General features: G+C 42.0%; 2 protein-coding genes across 7 annotated transcripts; one reads left to right on the top strand and one right to left on the bottom strand.

Moving 5' to 3' along the window:
- The first annotated feature begins 324 nt into the window (after nucleotides 1-324).
- LOC106567872 (serrate RNA effector molecule homolog) lies at nucleotides 325-11,350 on the top strand. Of its 5 annotated transcripts, none has more exons than XM_014137705.2 (20): nucleotides 325-421; nucleotides 1,206-1,331; nucleotides 1,482-1,610; nucleotides 1,687-1,833; nucleotides 4,573-4,761; nucleotides 6,304-6,473; nucleotides 6,678-6,862; nucleotides 6,980-7,120; nucleotides 7,336-7,519; nucleotides 7,626-7,792; nucleotides 7,972-8,033; nucleotides 8,172-8,250; nucleotides 8,395-8,589; nucleotides 8,674-8,844; nucleotides 9,003-9,156; nucleotides 9,248-9,441; nucleotides 9,604-9,760; nucleotides 10,002-10,091; nucleotides 10,835-10,937; nucleotides 11,095-11,350. In XM_014137705.2, exons 1-20 carry the CDS (start codon nucleotides 345-347, stop codon nucleotides 11,168-11,170), a joined length of 2,796 nt encoding a protein of 931 aa, XP_013993180.1. In that variant the 5' UTR covers nucleotides 325-344; the 3' UTR covers nucleotides 11,171-11,350. The 5 variants fall into 5 exon arrangements, with proteins under 5 accessions (XP_013993180.1, XP_013993179.1, XP_013993181.1 ...); XM_014137704.2 differs by having other exon boundaries at nucleotides 1,467-1,610; XM_014137706.2 differs by having other exon boundaries at nucleotides 1,467-1,610; nucleotides 10,835-10,948.
- On the bottom strand, nucleotides 11,226-14,406 carry LOC106567873 (C-type lectin domain family 10 member A). 2 transcript variants are annotated; one of them, XM_014137708.2, is made up of 7 exons: nucleotides 14,270-14,406; nucleotides 14,005-14,124; nucleotides 13,225-13,320; nucleotides 12,501-12,596; nucleotides 12,113-12,252; nucleotides 11,786-11,895; nucleotides 11,226-11,685 (listed from the first exon to the last, which is right to left on the bottom strand). In XM_014137708.2, the coding sequence occupies exons 1-7, from the start codon at nucleotides 14,304-14,306 to the stop codon at nucleotides 11,541-11,543; spliced, it is 744 nt and encodes a 247-aa protein (XP_013993183.1). In that variant the 5' UTR covers nucleotides 14,307-14,406; the 3' UTR covers nucleotides 11,226-11,540. The 2 variants fall into 2 exon arrangements, with proteins under 2 accessions (XP_013993183.1, XP_045548223.1); XM_045692267.1 differs by lacking the exon at nucleotides 12,501-12,596.
- Nucleotides 14,407-20,889: the final 6,483 nt, after the last annotated feature.

The following is a 20,889-nucleotide window of genomic DNA, read 5'->3' as shown; positions in this document are numbered from 1 at the left end:
GAATAAGGGTGGGACACAGCCAGTTTAAAAAGACCTTACATGTGATAGGAAAGCATCCAACAGGAAAATGTGAGTATTGCCAGGAAACAGAGACAGTGGAGCATGTATTGATACAGTGTGGACATTATTGGAGGGAAAGAGAGAGGATGAGATCAAGTATGAGGGAGAAGGGGATACAGGAAATTCGTTTAAAGAGTATATTGAATGAACGTCATTAGATATATTCTCAAATATTTTGTTATCTTTTTTTAAGAGCAACGGGGCTGGCAGGTGGGATTTAGTTTCTCCCTGTCTCTGCCCCACACTCCAGTACAGTAGGTGGCGGTAATACACCATAACGTTGGATGCCAACCACTGATAAATCCCACCGAAGAAGAAGAAGCTGTTTCGCCATTCCACGCCAGGAAGAGAGACCAAACAGGTTTGCTAAAATAACGTGATTTAAAAAAATAAGTAATGTACCTCCTATAAAGTTTAATATCATGCTGTCAATGGATGTAGCTATACTAACGTCCTTGTTACGTATAGGAAGTAACAGCATATTACGCTTTGTAGCACGTAAAATATAACGGCATTCGGCCTGGGCCTAGTAAAACCTTGCTTTGTTTGCGTCTGCCGCTATTAGTACTATAGTAACGGCTAACGGTAGTTAGCTAGCAATCTTAGCTACAGCTTTGGGTCAGGTAGCTAACGTTAGCTTGCTACTCTGAAAATGTAAACTAAGATACTAGTAAATTGGAAGTACCTACTTAAGCTACAACTTGCTAACATTGAAAAATAAGTATAATACCTAGCTAATTTCACTAAACCTACTTTTGAAAACGCCTTTTCAAGCTAGCTAACGTGGCTCAAACACTAATGTTACCTACCTAGTTAGAAACAAACAGCTAGGTAGCTACACCATACAAAAGGGGGTTAGTTAGTATCTTTGTAGCTACTTGAAATGTCATGAAAGATGTTGGTTAGCTACTATAATTTGTCATGTGATTCCCAGTAGCAGCACTAGCAGAGATCAATCAGCAGGCAAATGCTTTGCGACAAATTATAGTTAAGGACAAAGTCATGTAGATGTTCAGTTGATTATATTACTAGTTAAGGGCGGCCCAGTGTAACTTGATATATTTCATTTGCTTGGTACCTACAAAGCTAACTACCATTTACTATTTGAATGTTTATGCTAATTTGTAGACAGACTTAAAATTTAGGGAGATGGCAGACAGTGATGATGAATATGATCGCAGAAGGAGAGACAAGTTCCGTCGTGAGAGGAGCGACAACTATGACCGCTCCCGAGAGAGAGAGGACAGGCGTAGGGAAGACTGGAATGACAGGTGAGGAAGCGGGAATAGACAGTGTATTCCCTCACCCCCAACATGGGAAGTGACTCTATTCTAAATGAGAGAACATTTCCAATCCATTTCATGCGTGGTATTTCACATGTATCTTTTTGCTTTTTCTGTTTACTGGCGCCCATCTGCCAGGGAGTGGGACAGGGGCAGGGAGCGTCGTAGCCGGGGGGAGTATCGGGACTACGAGAGGGGTCAAAGGGAGAGGTTCTCCCCACCCAGGCACGACATGAGTCCCCAACAAAAACGCATGAGGAGAGACTGGTGAGAATCAAATTATTCTACATCACTGTCTTCAATTCTAAAATGTTTGATCTAATCCTCCCTCTGCTTTGATCAGGGATGACCATGGCGGAGATCCCTACCATGGGGGGTATGACTTGGGCTATGGTGGTGGCGGAGGCCCCAGCTACGCTCCTCCACAGCCCTGGGGCCACCCTGATCTGCACCTCATGCAGCCTCACCATGGCATCCCCATCCAGGCAAGGTGAGGAGAGTTGACTGGGCACAACCAACCTGTTCATGCTGAGATGCCGTTTAGTCGTATGTGGAAAGCGGATAACCATCAAACGGCACCATGTCCCTCACTGGTGCTGTGATTGTTCGTGTTAATTTTGTCAACCACAATTGACAAAAAATATTTGTCTCTTGCCTATTTTTCCTGACAAACTATGATAATGAGACTAGATGCCCTGTAAAATAAAATAAATATATACATTTATATACTAACTATTACTTTTCATTTTAGTCAATGAAAATGTGACAAGACGAGAATTTCATATGAGACTAATGGACACTTAATATGACATGAATCTCCTTTTCTGTTTTGTCCAATCCTAAACATGTATGCATGCAGATTATTTAATTCAAACCTCTCATTGGCTGAATTTACATCTTTCAGTTGTGCGGTCTGATTGGGCTGATCTGCCTGGCTCTCAAATCAGTTTATTTGTTGAATTTGCAGATGTTATTGCAGTTGCAGTGAAATGCTTGTGTTTCTAGCTCCAGCTGTGCAGTAATACCTAGCAATACATTTACCCCCAAAAATAATACACACAATCCAGAAAAATTAAGAAATGTCAGAAGGCGCAACGTCAGAGACCGGAATATAAATGTATACATATAATATACACTGAACAAAAATATAAATGCAACAATTTCAAATATTTTACTGAGTGACCGTTCATATAAAGAAATCAGTTAATTGTAATAAATCAATTAGGCCCTAATCTATGGATTTCACGACTTGGAATACAGACATGCATCTGTTGATCAAAGATTTCTTAAAAAAGGTAGGGTTGTGAATCAAAAAAACAGTATCCTTCATGTAGAGTTGATCAGGCTGTTGATTGTGGAATGTTGTCCCACTCCTCTTCAATGGCTGTGTGAAGTTTCTGGATATTGGCGGGAACTGGAACGCGCTTTCGATCCAAAGCATCCCATACATGCTCAGTGGGTGACATGTCTTGTAAGTATGCAGGCCATGGAAGAACTGGGACATGTTCAGCTTCCAGAAATTATGTACAGATCCTTGCGACATGGGACCGTGCATCATCAATCTGAAACGAGGTGGCGGATGAATGGCACAACAATGGGCCTCCATTCAAATTGCCATTGCTAAAATCCAATTGTGTTCGTTGTCCGTAGCTTATGCACTTTGTTCACAACGTCTACCATCTTCCCAGTACAGTTGCAACTGGGATTTATCTGTGAAAAGTACACTTCTCCAGCGTGCCAATGGCCATCGAAGGTGGCTTACAACACCTAATTTCAGTCAGGTCAAGACCCTGGTGAGGACGATGAGCACGCAGATGAGCTTCCCTGGGACGGTTTCTGACAGTTTGTGCAGATATTCTGCGGTTGTGCAAACCCACAGTTTCGTCAGCTGTCCGGGTGGCTGGTCTCAGACGATACCGCAGGTGACGCAGGATGTGGAGGTCCTGGGCTGGCGTGGTTACGCGTAGTCTGCGGTTGTGAGGCCGGTTGGATATACTGCCAAATTCTCTACTGACGTTGAAGGCAGATTATGGTAAAGAAATGAACATTCAATTCTCTGCCAACAGTTCTGGTGGACAGTCCTGCAGTCAGCATGTGAATTGCAGTCTCCCTCTCAACTTGTGTCACAATGCCACAGATTAGGTCTCAACTGCACATTTTAGAGTGGCCTATTGTCCCCAATACAAGGACCACCTGTGTAATACTCATGCTGTTTAATCAGCTTCTTGATATGCCACACCTGTCGGGTGGATGGATTATCTTGGCAAAGGAGAAATGCTCACTAACAGGGATGTGAACAAATTTGTGGCAAAAATGAAAGCTTTTTTTTGCGTATGGGGACATTTCTGGGTTCTTTTATTTCAGCTCATGAAACATGGAACCAACACTTTACATGTTGCGTTTTATATTGTTGTGTGTATGAAGACAGTATGGACAGCATATGACTAGAAAAGGTGTGTACAGGAGTAGTTATCTAGGATGAGCCATGACTAGAATATAGTATTCTCCCACACATCTCTCTGGTGGTCACGTCAGCCACTCCTCAATCTTTTGAACTGATGTAAAGCCAGGACACTTGATTTGTAACTAAGGTCAACTAGAAACCATGTTTACGCTCTCTTACTTCCATGTAGAGTATTTTTGTTCTGTTATTCATTCCTCTGCGCTGCTGCTCCCGCGCTGCGGCCTGCAAATGCGAATTGAATATTAGGAGTATAGTAATACTTATGCGTTTTTGTAAAGCTGAAACTCTCCTTTTCAAGGAAACTACTGTTATTTACCCCCTGAGGGGTTATGATGGGGAGAAAATCTGAGCTGTAAATTGTTCAACCTGTAGCCAAGGCTTTATATGGTTAATTATGGCTGGCATTGGTTACAATCTGGCACCATCTCAATGTTTTCAGCTAAGGACTATGAGGGGATAGTATAGGCCTAGTTGGACAAGGCTGTCTGAATGTGCACATGATGGAAGTTAGAGGTAGCCTATATATTCATTATTTAATATTGTGACCTGAAATGTCTCTTTAAACTAGACTAAAATCGTCCATCGTTTTAGTCGATAATAACAAACTTAATGAAGGAAGTTATGACTAAGATTAAAAGGTATTTTAAAACTAAATCTAAAATTGCAGGTTAAACTAACACTGGACTGTTCCACCAAATATATTATCTTGCCCTTGGGTCAATGTTATTTCACTCTCTTTTTTTAACCCTGTCCTATGTTTTCTAGGCTAGGTAACATCCATGATATGGACCTGGGCCCACCGCCTCCAGTGATGAAGAGCTTTAAGGAGTTTCTGCTGTCCCTGGATGACTCTGTGGATGAGACTGAGGCAGTTAAGCGTTATAATGAGTACAAGATAGACTTCCGACGGCAGCAGATGCAGGACTTCTTCCTTGCTCACAAAGATGAAGAGTGGTACGTTTATCAGAGCCTTTGCTGAACTATTCGTATTAATAATCAGTGTGCTGTGAATTAGACTGGCTACACTGACGACCTCTATTTACAGAAATTGTCTCTGTCAAATAGATCTGATAGTTGAGATTGGAGCCTTTTGTTAATGGCTTGGTAAAGACAGTGTAGTTTGTGGAAGATATTAGACCTTTATTTGACCGGGTGCGATATCAAGACGTGTGAGAGTTGAGTGTAATTGAAAAATGGTATGGACGAATTGCTGTATCTAAAGCATCCTGAACATACATCATTATTTTAAAAATGACTTTGATCTGTTATTGATAGTGATAAGAGAACCTAGTTTTTGGGGTAGGCTTATTATGCATTCCATGCCAATTTTAGATATGAATGGTGGGTTATTACAATGGTTTGGCACCATCATTGAGGATCAGTAAAATAGCCTAGCTAATAAACAGGTTATAAAGATTTAGCTCTGAAGTGAATCTGATCGGATTGTCAGTTGTCACAGTTGTAAATAGAATACGATTGTCTCTGGTGCTTATCACCATTTTTTTCAACGGTGTGTCCAGGGATCATACAATGTCAATGCTCTTTTTTTAGTTTTCTTAACTTAACCAAACCTTCTTCCCTCCCACTCCTCCCCTGTCCTTCACAACAAGGTTTTTGAAGACGAGACACTGGAACTCCTCACAGGAATCGTTGTTAGACAGCTAGGGCTTGCACTGCGCACAATGCAGTTGCTCTTAGACGTACAGTACCAGGGATCCTAGCTAGACAGGCAAATAAACCACTTTGCGCGCGTGGAAATATTTTTTCTTTTCTTTAGTATGTGATGCTTTTTTCCCCTATTTTTTTTTGTTGTATTTGGATCAAAGCGAATCCCGAAAATGAAATTGTGTGCACACAAACACAGTAGGGGGGTGAAGTGGAGCGCATTTTTACAGAAGAGACCCCTCTCAGTATATATGTGTGTTGTTATACTGGGCAAAGAAAAGGTAAATTTAGTCCACACCATGGCAAATTTGCCCTTCTGAACTGTAAAATTCTGAACTGTTATGTTCTTTCTTTTTTTGTGTCCTTTTTGCCTTTCTGCCTTATTTTTGGTGAGTTAACCTAAAGCATCCTGTTATGTTTCACAAACAGCTATACCCACACACAAACATAACACCATGCAAACTTTGTGAAAAATCTACAGTAGCACCTCAAACCCCAGAGAGCACCTAGCATTTTCAGGGCCAGTTTCTTCATATGGCAGTCACTTGAGTAGGCCTAGCTAGTTGCATTTAATTGATGGACATGCTGTTTTCCTCCCTAATAAAACATTGCAGGATTCAGGAAGGTTCAGAAAAACCAGGTGTCCTTAGTTTTTTTAAATTTAATGTTTGATTTACTGTTTGGGTATAGAACTGAAGTAGATAGGGCCCAGTTCAGTGCTGTAGGCCAGTTTATTTGGCCTGGCCATGCATACAAGTGCTTTCTTTAATATTCCTCCATCCCTGCCCGTCTCTCTCCTGTGCCTTTTTGGGGACATTGTTGTAAACGCAGGTTCCGATCCAAGTACCACCCGGATGAGGCGGGCCGGCGGAAGGCCGAGTCCCACAGTGCCCTGCAGAACCGGCTGAATGTCTACATGTTCCTAGTGGAGAACTGCTGGTTCGACACGGTCTCCCTGGACATAGAGAAGGCCCAGGCTATCATGAAGGTCTTGGATGCAGGTAGAGTCGTGGGAGGGCTGAGGGAGGGGGAGGCTGTGGGAGGTGTCTCTAATGGCTTCATTAATCTCTCTGTTGGAGAGTATTTTGCTGTCAACCTTAGCTTTAAGCAGTGTCAGGAGGAGTGAAGTGTTTGTATTTGTTGGTGAGTATTAGTAATCTCAACAGGTTCTATATCCTAACCCAGTCCTTTCCTCTGTCCTTTAGCTGTGATAAAGATGGAGGGAGGGACAGATTATGACCTGCGCATCCTGGAGCTTCCGTCTGAGGAGGAAGAGGAAAGAGGGAGAGCTGACAGGGCGGCAGCTGGGGGTCCGGGAACTGAGCCCCCCAAAAAAGAGGAGCCTAAGGATATGGACAATGATGGCAAACTCCCAGCTAACAAAGAGAAGGTATGCTGTCTCATGTCGTAACAACTTTTTCTTTGCCCTGGCCTGCTCTACTCTTGCCCTTCAGAACAAAAATCCCTCTTGTCAGTTGGTCATTGATGTAAGTGAACTCTGCCACAGGGGGAGAATGATGCCTGCAGCATGGAGAAGGGTGCAAATGGTGGTGGTGAGGCAGCAGGAGGAGGGAGTGAGGGAGAAGAGAAAGACGAGGAAGGAGAAAAAGAGACGAAAAGCAAAGAGGTTGTGCCTGAGCCTAAGAAGGTTAGTGTGTAGCCTCCATGTGTCTTATTTGCTCTTTCTGTCTTTAGAATGAATGTGGTGCACTTAAAGGGGCCGAATCCTACCTTGAGATCTGTGTGAAGGTTTGTGTAATCTTGTATTGATGACAATGATACATTTGTACAGGAGTTACACACAGATCTTAAGTTTGGATCTATTGACCCTTACCACAACCTATTTTCCTTCCCGTGTGTTAGCTGAGTAGGAAGAGGAAGCACAGTGGAGACAGTGAAGATGAGGCCAGTGCCTCTGAGAGTGACTCAGACTCAGACTCCAACTCCCATCATTCCTCTGATAAACCTGCCGAGGGGGAGGAGGGTGAGGAAAAGGAGGGTGAGGAAGGGGAGGACAAGGATGAAGAGGAGGAAGAAGAGTGTGAAGGTGAGCGACGACAGGACCAAGATGGGGTCACTGTTAAAACATTTTTAATATTCAAATATATTTAAGTCTCTAGTAATGCCTTCTCTGCACCCCACAAATCGTGTAGCTGACAGAAAAAAAATCAAAGACGAGAAACCAAAGGAAAGAGAGAGGGAGAAGGAAGAGAAGAAACCCATGGAGGACCAGCCCCCGAGACCCCGGCCTCTCCACAGGACCTGCTCTCTCTTCATGAGGAGCATCGCCCCCTCCATCTCCAAGGCAGAGATCATAGCTGTGAGTTCATTCAATCTGACTGTACAATCATACTGAACACTTGAATGGACTGTCAGAATTACTCAGAATTCCTGTATGAAAAGTTACATTGATGCAAAGGACTCCGATACAGCTGGACCCACACACACAATGACCTTAGGCATCCAAGAGGAAGAACTAACCTATTGTTTCTGCCTCAGCTGTGTCGGAGATATCCTGGGTTCATGCGAGTGTGTTTGTCTGATCCCCAACCAGAGCGCAGGTTAGTTCCACTTCCATCTGACCACACCCACAGCCTGACCCCCTCTGCTGCTAATGGACTATAGTGGACTGTTAAAAATTGAACTTCTGTCATTCACCTCATGTTTGTATACCTTTAACCACCTCCATCCAATGTCAGGTTCTTCCGTCGCTGCTGGGTGACGTTTGACCGTAGTGTCAACATCAAGGAGACCTGCTGGAACCTCCAGAACATCAGAGTGAGTTTAACAACCTCTAATCAAGACTACAAAATTAGGTAGTTCTGGACCTGGAACCCGGTGATGAGCAAGATATTGCACTTGAGTCACACAGCTGGTTAGTGAGTGGTCTGACCCTGTATGTCCCCTCTCTGCTGCATGTAGCTGCGTGACTGTGAGCTTGCTCCGGGGGTCAACAGAGACCTGGCCCGGAGGGTCCGCAACATCAATGGTATTACTCAGCACAAACAGGTGCTGCGAAACGACATCAAGCTGTCAGCCAAACTCATCCACTCCCTGGACCACAGAGGCAGGCTATGGAGCCACAAGTCCCGTGGAGAGGCAGTGTCTGCTGTGGAGGTACACACACAGAGAAAGCAATTGGGTGTCTTTGCAATACATATGAGTTTCTTGTATGTTCAATATTGTATTATGTGGTATCAGGTGGCGGCTCAGAACCCCATCCTGAAGAACATCACTGACTACCTGATAGAGGAGGTGAGCGCTGAGGAGGAGGAGCTTCTGGGCAGTGTGGGTGGAGCTGACGCAGAGGAGGGCACCAAGGAGGGCTATCCAGCCGAGATCACTGTGGAAAGGGACGACAAGTTGGTCAAGGTCTGTCCATCTGCCTTGGCTCACACTGATACACAGCCGCTTTACACGCTCTTTGTAGGCAGTGAACTGTGTAGGTTTTGCCTGATGCTAAAGTACAGGTAGTCAAATGGTAAAGTAAATTATCTAAAGGTGACTTGATTTCCTTAATCTCTTCCCAGGTGTTGGACCGTCTTCTCTTGTACCTGCGTATTGTCCATTCCATCGACTACTACAACAACTGCGAGTACCCCAGCGAGGATGAGATGCCCAACCGCTGTGGCATGATCCATGTGCGCGGGCCCATCCCTCCCAATCGCATCGCACACGGGGAAGGTGAGCACCACACTACTGTATATTCAACACTGGCTGGGCATCATACACTGACACACTATTGACTGACTGTCTCCCCCTGTCATGCACCCAGTCTTGGAGTGGCAGAAGACATTTGAGGAGAGGCTGAGCCCCCTGTTCAGTGTGAAGGAGAAGCTATCGGAGGAGGAGGCAGGAAAAATGGGCCGGAAGGACCCGGAGCAGGAGGTGGAGAAGTTTGTGTTGGCCAACACCCAGGAGCTGGGCAAGGACAAGTGGCTCTGCCCCCTCAGTGGCAAGAAGTTCAAGGTGCATCTGTATTTGTGTGTCTGTGTTAGGATGGAAGTAAATTGGTCAAAGGGTAAATATTGCATACCCAAAGAGCATTGAGCATGTCCTGGTCCTTATCGCCCTTGCCAAGGTGTAGTGCAGATTAAAATGTGACTGAATTTGTTCCCTCTGCCTGGCCAGGGCCCAGAGTTTGTGCGCAAGCACATCCTGAACAAACACGGGGACAAGATTGAGGAGGTGAAAAGGGAGGTGGTGTTTTTCAACAACTTTCTCATGGATGCCAAGCGACCATCCCTCCCAGAGATGAAGCCCCCTCCTCCGCTCGGCCCAGGACAAGGTGAGGGACACATTGCACATAGAAATAGAATCAATAGAGCTGACACGATTCCCTGTTCTCTCTGACAATCATATCTGTTCTACACCATCCATTTTTTTTTTAACGTTCTGTAATGTTACATCTTCCTGAACAGGCCCATAATGCTTCTAGAATAGTTTAGGTGTAGGTGATGCTGTATCATTGAATCCTTTTTGTCTATATTATTTTTCCACTGACTTTGTCTCTCTCCATCTTTCTGTAGGAGTTCTCTCTCCAGGCATGCTCTTCCCTCCCCAGGGCCTCATGGGCTTCGGGCCCGGTCAGCCTTGTCCTCCTGTCATGGGTTACGGAGGTGAGGCTCTACCTTCCCACCTGTCATATTACCAATCACATTGATTCATTAAGTCCCTTTTAATAAACAATGGTGGAAAAAAGTACCCAATTGTCATACTTGAGTAAAAGTATAGATACCTTAATAGAAAGTTACTCAAGTAGTAGTGGAAGTCACCCAGTAAAATACTACTTGAGTAAAAGTCGAAAAGTATTAGGTTTTTAACATACTTAAGTATCAAAAGTAAAAGTATAAATAATTTCAAATTCTTTATATTAAGCAAAGCAGACAGCACTATTTTCTTGTTTTTAAAATTTACGGATAGCCAGGGGCACACTCCAACACTCAGACATAATTTATAAAAGATGCTTTTGTGTTTAGTAAGTCTGCCAGATCACAGGCAGTAGGGATGACCAGGGATGTTCTCTTGATAAGTGCTTGATTTGGACCATTTTCCTGTCCTGCTAAGGATTCAAAATATAACGACTACTTTTGGGTGTCAAGGAAAATCCATGGAGTAAAAAGTACTTACATTTCTTTAGGAATGTAGTGAAGTAAAAGTTGCCCAAAATATAAATGGTAAAGTACACACCCCAAAAAACTACTTCAGTAGTACTTTAAAGTATTTTTACTTAAGTACCTTACACCACTGTTTTTACATCACCACTTGTCCTGACATTTTGTTCAAAGGCAGTTTACAACTATGTAATTCATTTGGTTGCAGCTCTCAGGTGTTCTGACATGACACTACCTTTCTCTTCAAGGTGGACCTCCTTACCCACCAAACCAGTACGGAGGTGGCCGGGGTAACTATGACAACTTTCGTGGACAGGCTGGTGGCTACCCTGGTAAACCCCGCAACAACAGGTGAGACCTTGGTCAGTTATGGACAAACATAGCACCACTAGCTTCTCCTTTTCTGCTAATGACTTATTTGCATTTAGAAACCTCCGTAAATGTTTCTCTCTCTTTGTCCATTTCTATACTGTTCCCCTCCGCTCTGCATCCTGGCTGTTTCCTTCAGAATGTCCCGGGGAGATCCACGCAACATCATTGAATACCGTGACCTCGATGCACCTGATGACATCGACTTCTTCTAGACTATTAATTGTATTATTTATTTTGTTTCTAATCATTGTGTAATTTCCCTGTCTCGTCCCCTTATGTAAAGTAATGATTCATTAGCATTTATGTCTTATGTCTGCAGAGCAAATGCTCGGTGCAATTGGAACACACTTGAATTGTAAGAAATGTCCTCATTAAAAACTAATTTGACATTAGCACAATTTTTTACAAATATATATATTTTTTTATATGTGAGTATTAGATAAGGAATACAGCAGACCACATATTTTGGCATGCAAAAATCCACAAATGTGACAATCACATAGAAAACAGGACTTGCTTAATTCAAATTAATCCTGTTTATGTTCTATTTTTAATCATAAAGCATAGAAATGTTTAACTTCATTAGTTGGATGCTGGTCTAGCTTTGCAGATGAATGTATAGGCAGTAGTGCAGTGGTTGTCATTGAGTTTCCCAGAAGAGGAGATATGGGCTGTGCCCCCTATAGAATGCCCCGTCCAGTTATCAGGTTGGCCTGGCTTCCATTTACTGCAAACACACAGTGAAATACAGTAATTGCACTATTCAAGCACCTGACATACAATGAGAAAGGTAATTGTCCGACTTATAATGACTTGATTGTACTTGCCTCTGGTCCATGATGTAAGGACTCCCGTTGACCCACTCCCACTCTCCAGTCCTCTCATCTGACAGGCCAAGCCAGAAGGAGCGACCAACACTCATTCTGTTTACAAAGCCCTGTTAAAGCGGGAATGAGTGTGTCAGGACAGGGTCTTCTAAAGCAATGTCTAAATGCATTTGATGAACAGCAGAGGGCAGTGTGAAGCCCTCAGAGTCCCGAATTACGCCAGTTCTGTATCTTCTGCGTCCATACTGAACCACTTGGAAAGTGAACTAAATGCAACGAACAAAGAAGTTCTAAGAACGGATATAGGTGTGTGTAACTGTGACGCACCCACTCTTCTTCGTTAGTCAGGATGAGCAGTGTGGCATCCATAGACCTACAGGAGTCTCGGGCTGTGTACCATGAAGCCTGGTAGGCCGAGAAGAAGTAGCAGCTGGAGTTGTGAAGAGACCAGCCATCAGGACAGCCCACTTTAACAGGTAGGAGAGATACGGATGGATACAGTTAATTTGCAGAGTGTGTCACATGAAGTTGACTATTATATAATACTGAGATTGAATAGGACTAATCTAGGGACCGGGGTTAAGAGCGTGTCAGAGATCAAATCATAGTCATGATGACCATATTTTAATCAAAATGTATCCCAAGCACTGCAGCTGAAAAATCTGATACACTAATATCCATGAAACCATTAATAAGAAATTGAATATGGACCAACCTCTCTTCGGTACTTTTGATGAGTGAAAGGACACACGTTCTGTCATATTTAATACTGATCTCTTCAAATCAGATAACTTCATCTCCAGAATACCAACTGCAGAAAATGGACGTGATGATAACACAAACATTGTCATATTCTGTCTAGCCGATTAAACTCAACTCCACCATTTATGATGTAGCGTTAGTTGAACTGCGACTAGTGTGGGCGGACTTGAGGTCCGACGTCAAATACAATTACGTTTTTATATAACTACAGATTTCAACACCTAAACAATAGTCCGCAATTACACCGATCTATGTAATAGCGTGCTATTCTTTGGGTGCTGTCATCAATAGTTTCGGATAAAAACGTAATTTTATGTGACGTCGGCGCGCCAGTCCACCCGCAATAGGTCCGCTCAAATCCATCGTAAATCGTTGTTTAGTCGGCTACCTTCTGTCCTGAACCATTTAATCGTAGACCATGGACTTGAACTGTTGTGTTGTTTCATGTTATTCATTTGTGTTATATATATATATATATATATATATAGCATTTTCTCATTTCACTCACGCTCCTGTAGCTATTGTTTTTAACTGCATAACAAGTTATTCGTAGTGATGTGTTCTATATATTTTAATCTAATCTATCGTGATTTCTGAACACTGTAACTGACAAGTAGGCTGAAAAAAACATACAACAATGTCCAAGATAATCAATAAGAATTTGAATATGGACCAACCTTTCTCATGTAGTTTTGATAAGTGAAGGGACACAGATTCAGTCAGATTTGACACGGATCTCTCCAAATCAGATAACTTTCTGTCCACACTGCCAACTACAGAAAATTCCCATGGTGGTAAACAGGTTAATAAAACAGGAAATGTTGATATAGATAGACTATATATGGGTAATAAAATGAGAATTTGTAAGAGCTCATATCCGGATTTGGGATATGCGCTGTTGGCTGGTCGTCATTGTACTTGCGTAGGCTTAAACATTGGTATACACTGATTTATAAGGCCATATTGGCTAAAATGCAATTTTATCTCTGTTCGTTTTTAGTCAGTAAATAAATATCAATTACGGTCCTATTCTCATTTGCTTCTAACAGTACTAAAAATTAGAACATGTCATGGTTACTTAGCCCCGTGGTCCTGGAATTCTCTCCTGAACATTTTAAAATTTGATGATCTAGTTTCGTTGGTGGAGTTTAAACACTTGATCGATGTATATATCATAGAAGAATGTAATTGTCTTTAGGACAGCTGTTTTTAGTCAAGACTTTCGTGTTTTTTTTACGTAAAATGTTTTTGTTGTACTGTATGTGTGTTTATAGTTGTGTTTAATGTTGTGTTAGCGTATGTAAGTTGTTTTGTCTGAAACGTTGTTCTCCCTCCTGCTATTGGACCAGGTCTCTCTTGGAAAAGAGATGTTATCTCAATGAGAAAAACCTGTATAAATCAAGGTAAAATAAAATAATATATCCTTTATTTTTTGAGAAATCATGTACAGTACTCACACCGACTGGGCATCAGGATGAGCAGAGACAAGGAGAGAGTGAGGGTAACACACATTGCTGCACACAGGTACCACTGGGACCGGCCAGCAGACAGCAGATGAGCGTACCCATGAGAGGATTCTGGAAACACATAAGATACATGAACTTTCATTTTGCCCTGGCCCATACATGGTGATGTTGTTGTTATATCTCCTATCTCCTTTCTTGGCAATCCTGGAGTCACAAGGTTCCTATTCAATACATAGTATACAGTAAATTTCCATACCTGGTCTCCACCATGCTTTATCTTCATTTTCATCCATAGCGAATAGCTCTTGGACCAATTATTTCGTATATGTCATTGATTGCTGCAACTGTTAGAGATTGGTTCAATGTTTGAGTAGTCCTTATGTATTCTGTGAATTGAGGGGGTTGGGGGGGGGGTGATGGTTGATGTTTCACTTCTCTTATCATATTTCCTCAGAAAATAATAACTTGCACAGTATGTTAGTCTGCATGGGGTCATCATAGTCCTGTCCCACTGGGCACAGACATCAGTTCAACGTCTAGTTTTGATTTATATTTGGTTGAGTTGTCAACCAACGTGAAATCAACCAAATTATTACTAAAGTGAAAGTCAATCAGTAAAATACTACTTGAGTACAAGTCTAAAAGTATTTGGTTTTAAATGTAAAAAAAGTAAATGTAAAAGTATAAATCATTTCAAATTACTTATATTAGGCAATCCAAACGGCACAATATTCATGTTTTTTTTATTTATTTACGGATAGTCAAGGGCACACTCCAACACTTAGACATACAGTGAGGGGAAAAAGTATTTCATCCCCTGCTGATTTTGTACGTTTGCCCAATGACAAAGAAATGATCAGTTTATAATTTTAATGGTAGGTTTATTTGAACAGTGAGAGACAGAATAACAACAAAAAAATCCTGAAAAAACGCATGTCAAAAATGTTATAAAATGATTTGCATTTTAATGAGGGAAATAAGTATATGACCCCTCTGCAAAACATGACTTAGTACTTGGTGGCAAAACCCTTGTTGGCAATCACAGAGGTCAGACGTTTCTTGTAGTTGGCCACCAGGTTTGCACACATCTCATGAGGGATTTGGTCCCACTCCTCTTTGCAGATCTTCTCCAAGTCATTAAGGTTTCAAGGCTCACTTCTCTTATCATATTTCCTCAGAAAATAATAACTTGCACAGTATGTTAGTCTGCATGGGGTCATCATAGTCCTGTCCCACTGGGCACAGACATCAGTTCAACGTCTAGTTTTGATTTATATTTGGTTGAGTCATTAAGGTTTCAAGGCTGACGTTTGGCAACTCGAACCTTCAGCTCCCTCCACAGATTTTCTGTGGGATTAAGGTCTGGAGACTGGCTAGGTCACTCCAGGACCTTAATATGCTTCTTCTTGAACCACTTTTTTGTTGCCTTGGCCGTGTGTTTTGGGTCATTGTCATGCTGGAATACCCTTCCACGACCCATTTTCAATGCCCTGGCTGAGGGAAGGAGGTTCTCACCCCAGATTTGACGGTACATGGCCCCGTCCATCGTCCCTTTGATGCGGTGAAGTTGTCCTGTCCCCTTAGCAGAAAAACACCCCCAAAGCATAATGTTTCCACCTCCATGTTTGACGGTGGGGATGGTGTTCTTTGGGTTATAGGCAGCATTCCTCCTCCTCCAAACACGGCGAGTTGAGTTGATGCCAAAGAGCTCCATTTTGGTCTCATCTGACTTTCACCCAGTTGTCCTCTGAATCATTCAGATGTTCATTGGCAAACTTCAGACGGGCATGTATATGTGCTTTCTTGAGCAGGGGGACCTTGCGGGCGCTGCAGGATTTCAGTCCTTCACGGCGTAGTGTGTTACCAATTGTTTTCTTGGTGACTATGGTCCCAGCTGCCTTGAGATCATTGACAAGATCCTCCCGTGTAGTTCTGGGCTGATTCCTCACCGTTCTCATGATCATTGCAACTCCACGAGGTGAGATCTTGCATGGAGCCCCAGGCTGAGGGAGATTGACAGTTCTTTTGTGTTTCTTCCATTTCCGAATAATCGCACCAACTGTTGTCACCTTCCCACCAAGCTGCTTGGCGATGGTCTTGTAGCCCATTCCAGCCTTGTGTAGGTCTACAATCTTGCCCCTGACATCCTTGGAGAGCTCTTTGGTCTTGGCCATGGTGGAGAGTTTGGAATCTGATTGATTGATTGCTTCTGTGGACACGTGTCTTTTATACAGGTAACAAGCTGAGATTAGGAGCACTCCCTTTAAGAGTGTGCTCCTAATCTCAGCTCTTACCTGTATAAAAGACACTTGGGAGCCAGAAATATTTCTGATTGAGAGGGGGTCAAATACTTATTTCCCTCATTAAAATGCAAATCAATTTATAACATTTTTGACATGCGTTTAAAAAAAATATTTTTGTTGTTATTCTGTCTCTCACTGTTCAAATAAACCTACCATTAAAATTATAGACTGATCATTTCTTTGTCAGTGGGAAAATGTACAAAATAAGCAGGGGATCAAATACTTTTTTCCCTCACTGTAATTTACAAATGAAGCATTTGTGTTTAGTGAATCCGCCATATCAGAGGCAGTAGGGATGACCAGGGATGTTCTCTTGATAAGTGTGAATTGGACCATTTTCCTGTCCCGTTAAGCATTCAAAAAGTACTTTTGTGTGTCAGAGAAAATGCTTTTTTTTTCCTTTTTGAATGTAGTGGAATACAAGTGAAAGTAGTCAAAAATATAAATAGTAAAGTACAGATACCACAAAATACTACTTACTGTAAGTACACCACAGGTTCAAAGTTGGGTCAAAAAAGACAATGCCCTTATGAGAACTTTTTGCAAATCCAATCAGTTTTTCCACGTTGATAGTTTTTCTGGGTTGAAATAATATGGAAGTGATAATGATTCAACCAGTTTTTGCAGAGTGGGGTTTCCTGCCTTAAATTCTTTTGAATTTAAAGCTATTAGTTTCAATTCTGTTTTCTTAGAATTAGAGAGTTGTTTTTCAATGTCTTACTGAAACATTGCTATGCATGACAAAACAATCATATTTTTAGGAAGCAACATAAGTTGACACAGCTACACAGAGCTCTTGTACGCTGCATTATAGTATATTGTAAGTCAGATGGTACTTGGATTAGAAGCACTCTTGGGGATTTTTGTTGTTGTAATTAACCGACATACAGTACCATTGCTCGTGTTTCTTGGCCCAAGCAAGTCTCTTCTTATTATTGTTGTCCTTAAATAGTGGTTTCTTTGCGGCAATTCGACCATGAAGGCCTGATTCACGCATTCTCATCTGAACAGTTGGTGATGAGATGTATCTGTTATTTGAACTCTGTGAAGCATTTATTTAGGCTGCAATCTCAGGTGCAGTTAACTCTAACGAACTTATCCTCTGCAGAAAAGGTAACTCTGGGTCTTCCTTTCCTGTGGCGGTCCTCCTGAGAGCCAGTTTTATCATAGTGCTTGATGGTTTTTGCGACTACACATTTTCCGGATTGACTGACCTTCATGTCTTAAAGTCATGATGGACTGTAATTTCTCTTTGCTTATTTGTGCTTTTCTTGGCATAATATGGGCTTGGTCTTTTAACAAATACGCTATCTTCTGTAAACCACCCCTACCTTGTCACAACACAACTGATTGATTCAAACGCATTAAGAAGGAAAGGAATTCCACAAATGAACTTTTAACAAGACACCTGTTAATTGAAATGCATTCCAGGTGACTACCTCATGAAGCTGGTTGAGAGAATGCCAAGCATGTGCAAAGCTGTTATCAAGGCAAAGGTTGGCTACTTTGAAGAATCTCAAATATAACATATATTTTGATTTGTTTAACACTTTTTTGCTATCTACATGATTCCATACAGTCAGGTCCATCAATATTTGGACATTGACCAAGTTATTATTATTTTAGCTGTCTACCACAGCATATTGGAGTTGCTGTGAACTGAATGTGCAGACTTACATTTACAGATTTACATCCAAATAAGGCAATCGGTGTAGGAATTACAGCACTTTTATTGTCCAAAATTAATTGGACAATTGGCTGCTCACTTTTTCCATGGCCAGGTGTGTGTTATTTCCTCATTAGTTCATTTACACGTGTCACATATCAGTTTGCAAACAATGTAAAAAAATATATAAAATCATTGAGTTAATAAAGCCGCATACAAACATGGTCTCTTTTTGCTTTTTTTGAGTAAGGCAGCTCCAAAATGCAGGTGTTTCAGCCTAGCTCAGTGCTTTCTGTGGGGGTGGGGGTAATGTTCTCTATTTGCGCCGTGATTGGTTCAGTGTTCTGTTACTCACGGGGACACTACTTCACCGCCATATCTAAGGGTAGAGCTCGAAAATGCAAGCCCCTTGGGTGCTGCCATAGAGTTATATTAGAAGTGCCCTCCAAGAAGGCTCAAGTTCATTGGCCACAGATAAAATGACATCAATTCACGTTATATCTACGGTAGCTTTGATTGGACTGATCATGTTAACATCATACTTTCAAAATCTTAGCTAGCAGTCATCATCATGAATCAAGTCGACAATCTACAGGCAAATCCTTTTTAATCCTTGTCATAGGAAGATAAATAATTAAGAGAAATTATAGATAAATTGGTGCTCGTCGGCCGTTGGAAATAAACATTACACAACAAGTTGGAAATTGCAAGCTCAACAATGAGTGGTTTGGAAGGAATTATTGGCTAACTGCAAGTATTGCAAAGCAATCACTAGCATGCTATTCGGTGGAGTGAGTGTGTGGTCCCAAATCTGTGTTTAAGGGTCTCTTTTCCAAGCTTAAAAACATTCAATATTGGCCATGCTGTCAATCCAGCATGATTTCTGCCTCGCTCAAAACAACTTTTAACTCTGAACTGGGAAATCTGACTTCAGTGAGTTCAAGACAACTGGGAACTCGGGGGAAAAATGAGCTCGACTGGGAAAATATGTTTTGATTGGTCATCCGACTCGGAATTGTAAGTCGGGAACTCGTGCCTCTTACTAGAGCTACGACCTGAAGATCACTGAGGTCATCATGATTCGGCTTTGTTTTTTTCCGAGATCCCAGTTGTCTTGAAAGCATCATAAATCCAGATAATGGCAGACTTTGATGACAAGGTTTGATGAAAAATTTGCCCTCGAAAGATTGCCGCGCCACCTTCCTGTTCAAGTGAGCACAGCACAACAAGGTGAGTCCAAAAATGTCTTGTTTGCTGCTGCATACGTTATGTAATATGCCAGGGAGATATGTATACTGTAGCTAAGAAAGTAATACTAACTTTGTGTTGTGTTCAAAGCTGTTAGTAGCCCATGTGCCTCTCCCTAATAATTTGGTCTATTTTCCACTCTTAATTTTGCCCACTGTTCTGACTTGTTGGTGCACATGTAGCCTATAACCTGTTTTAAAGAAATGTAATCATTGAATATTGTAAGAGCTTTCATTGTCTGCTTATATGGCCCCTTTATTTATCCTACGGTTCTGACTTTAGTCATTTTTTTTTTTTTGGTGTACAGGGAGAACACTGTAAGAACCGCCCATGTTCTGATTTCTGTTGCTGTACATTTCAAAAGTGCTGAACAAATAGTGATATTGACTACGTCCGTCCTAGCTCGCTCATTAATGTCTTAATCGAAAATACGGATTGCCTCTTTTCCGCTTGTCGTCCCCTTATGCCATAGTTGTGTACATCTCAATTTTCAGCAGAAACCACATTTGTTTAAACAAGTCAGCCATATCAGTTAAGATTCCTTAAAATGCAGTAAATGAGGCTGAAGGAACTGTTTCGCTGCCAGACAAGGCTCCGCTGATAGCCAGGTGTAGCACTGGTAAGGTGTTGGGACTGCTGTTGGGACAGCTTTATTTAGGCCCTAACAGTTTGTGGGCACCATTTGTCACCGTTATAGTGCAATTAACTTATTGCTTAATGTTGTGTTGTGTAGTAGCTTTGCTGGCATGCATCCCCAATTTTTTTGTTTTGTTTGCCCCACCAAGATTTACATGCTAAAATTGCTACTGGTAGCCGTACACACCAATAACCGTCGTTTTATATAATAACACAAGAAAGATATGCGCCCCACTACGATATATACAAGTCTATACGAAATGAAGCCGTACATTAAAAAATTTGCCAAACAACCAGTTACATGAGGGAAAACCAATTAATAAATTATTCTGGCACGGCGGCCATGGCCATAAAGGTTGTAGCTTAGCATTTTGAAGAGTTGCAGCCTCCTCGATGCCGTGTTGAACCTCATGAGAAGTTTCGGATTCCATTCTCCTTCCTGGTAAAATGTACTTGTTAGGTTCCTCACAAATGCCAGCTGGATAAGTTGGGCTTTTTGTTAATGTAACATGCTCTGTGTTCAGAGTCTGTGTTCACTGAATATGTTCTTCAGGGTGGAGAACGAATTATCGCACATTGCTGTAGATGCCCCAGAAATGTTATTCATGTTTCAGTGCCAACAGCACAGTCAGCATTGCTGACAAAGGCCCTCCTTATCGTTGAAGAACACTGAGTGGGATCCATGTGTTGTTCCTGTCTGTGGTTGCGATTTCACCTTTCAAGAATGTGGTGAGCCACAATGAACTCTGCTTCCACTGGTGCAGTTTTGGTTAGATTCAACAGGTGGTCAGGTGCTAGTGGCTAGGGTAATGGAGGTGCAGGTGCTTGTTGTGATGTTACCCTCGTGCTGCTGGTGCTAGGCCCTGGCTCTTCTCAATCTTGTTGGTCAGCAGGCGGTGTGGGGGATGGGCATTTATTATATTTGCTGCTAGGCTCCTTACACACACACTTCTGCTTTTTGTTCGTTATTATTTAATCCCAATTATATGTACTCTCTTACCACTCCTGGCGTGTGTGTGTATG

Source organism: Salmo salar, chromosome ssa13, assembly GCF_905237065.1.
Source record: "Salmo salar chromosome ssa13, Ssal_v3.1, whole genome shotgun sequence".
Taxonomy (NCBI): Eukaryota; Metazoa; Chordata; class Actinopteri; order Salmoniformes; family Salmonidae; genus Salmo; species Salmo salar.
The sequence above is the reverse complement of the archived record's forward strand: the minus strand, read 5'-3'. Positions and strand labels throughout refer to the sequence as shown.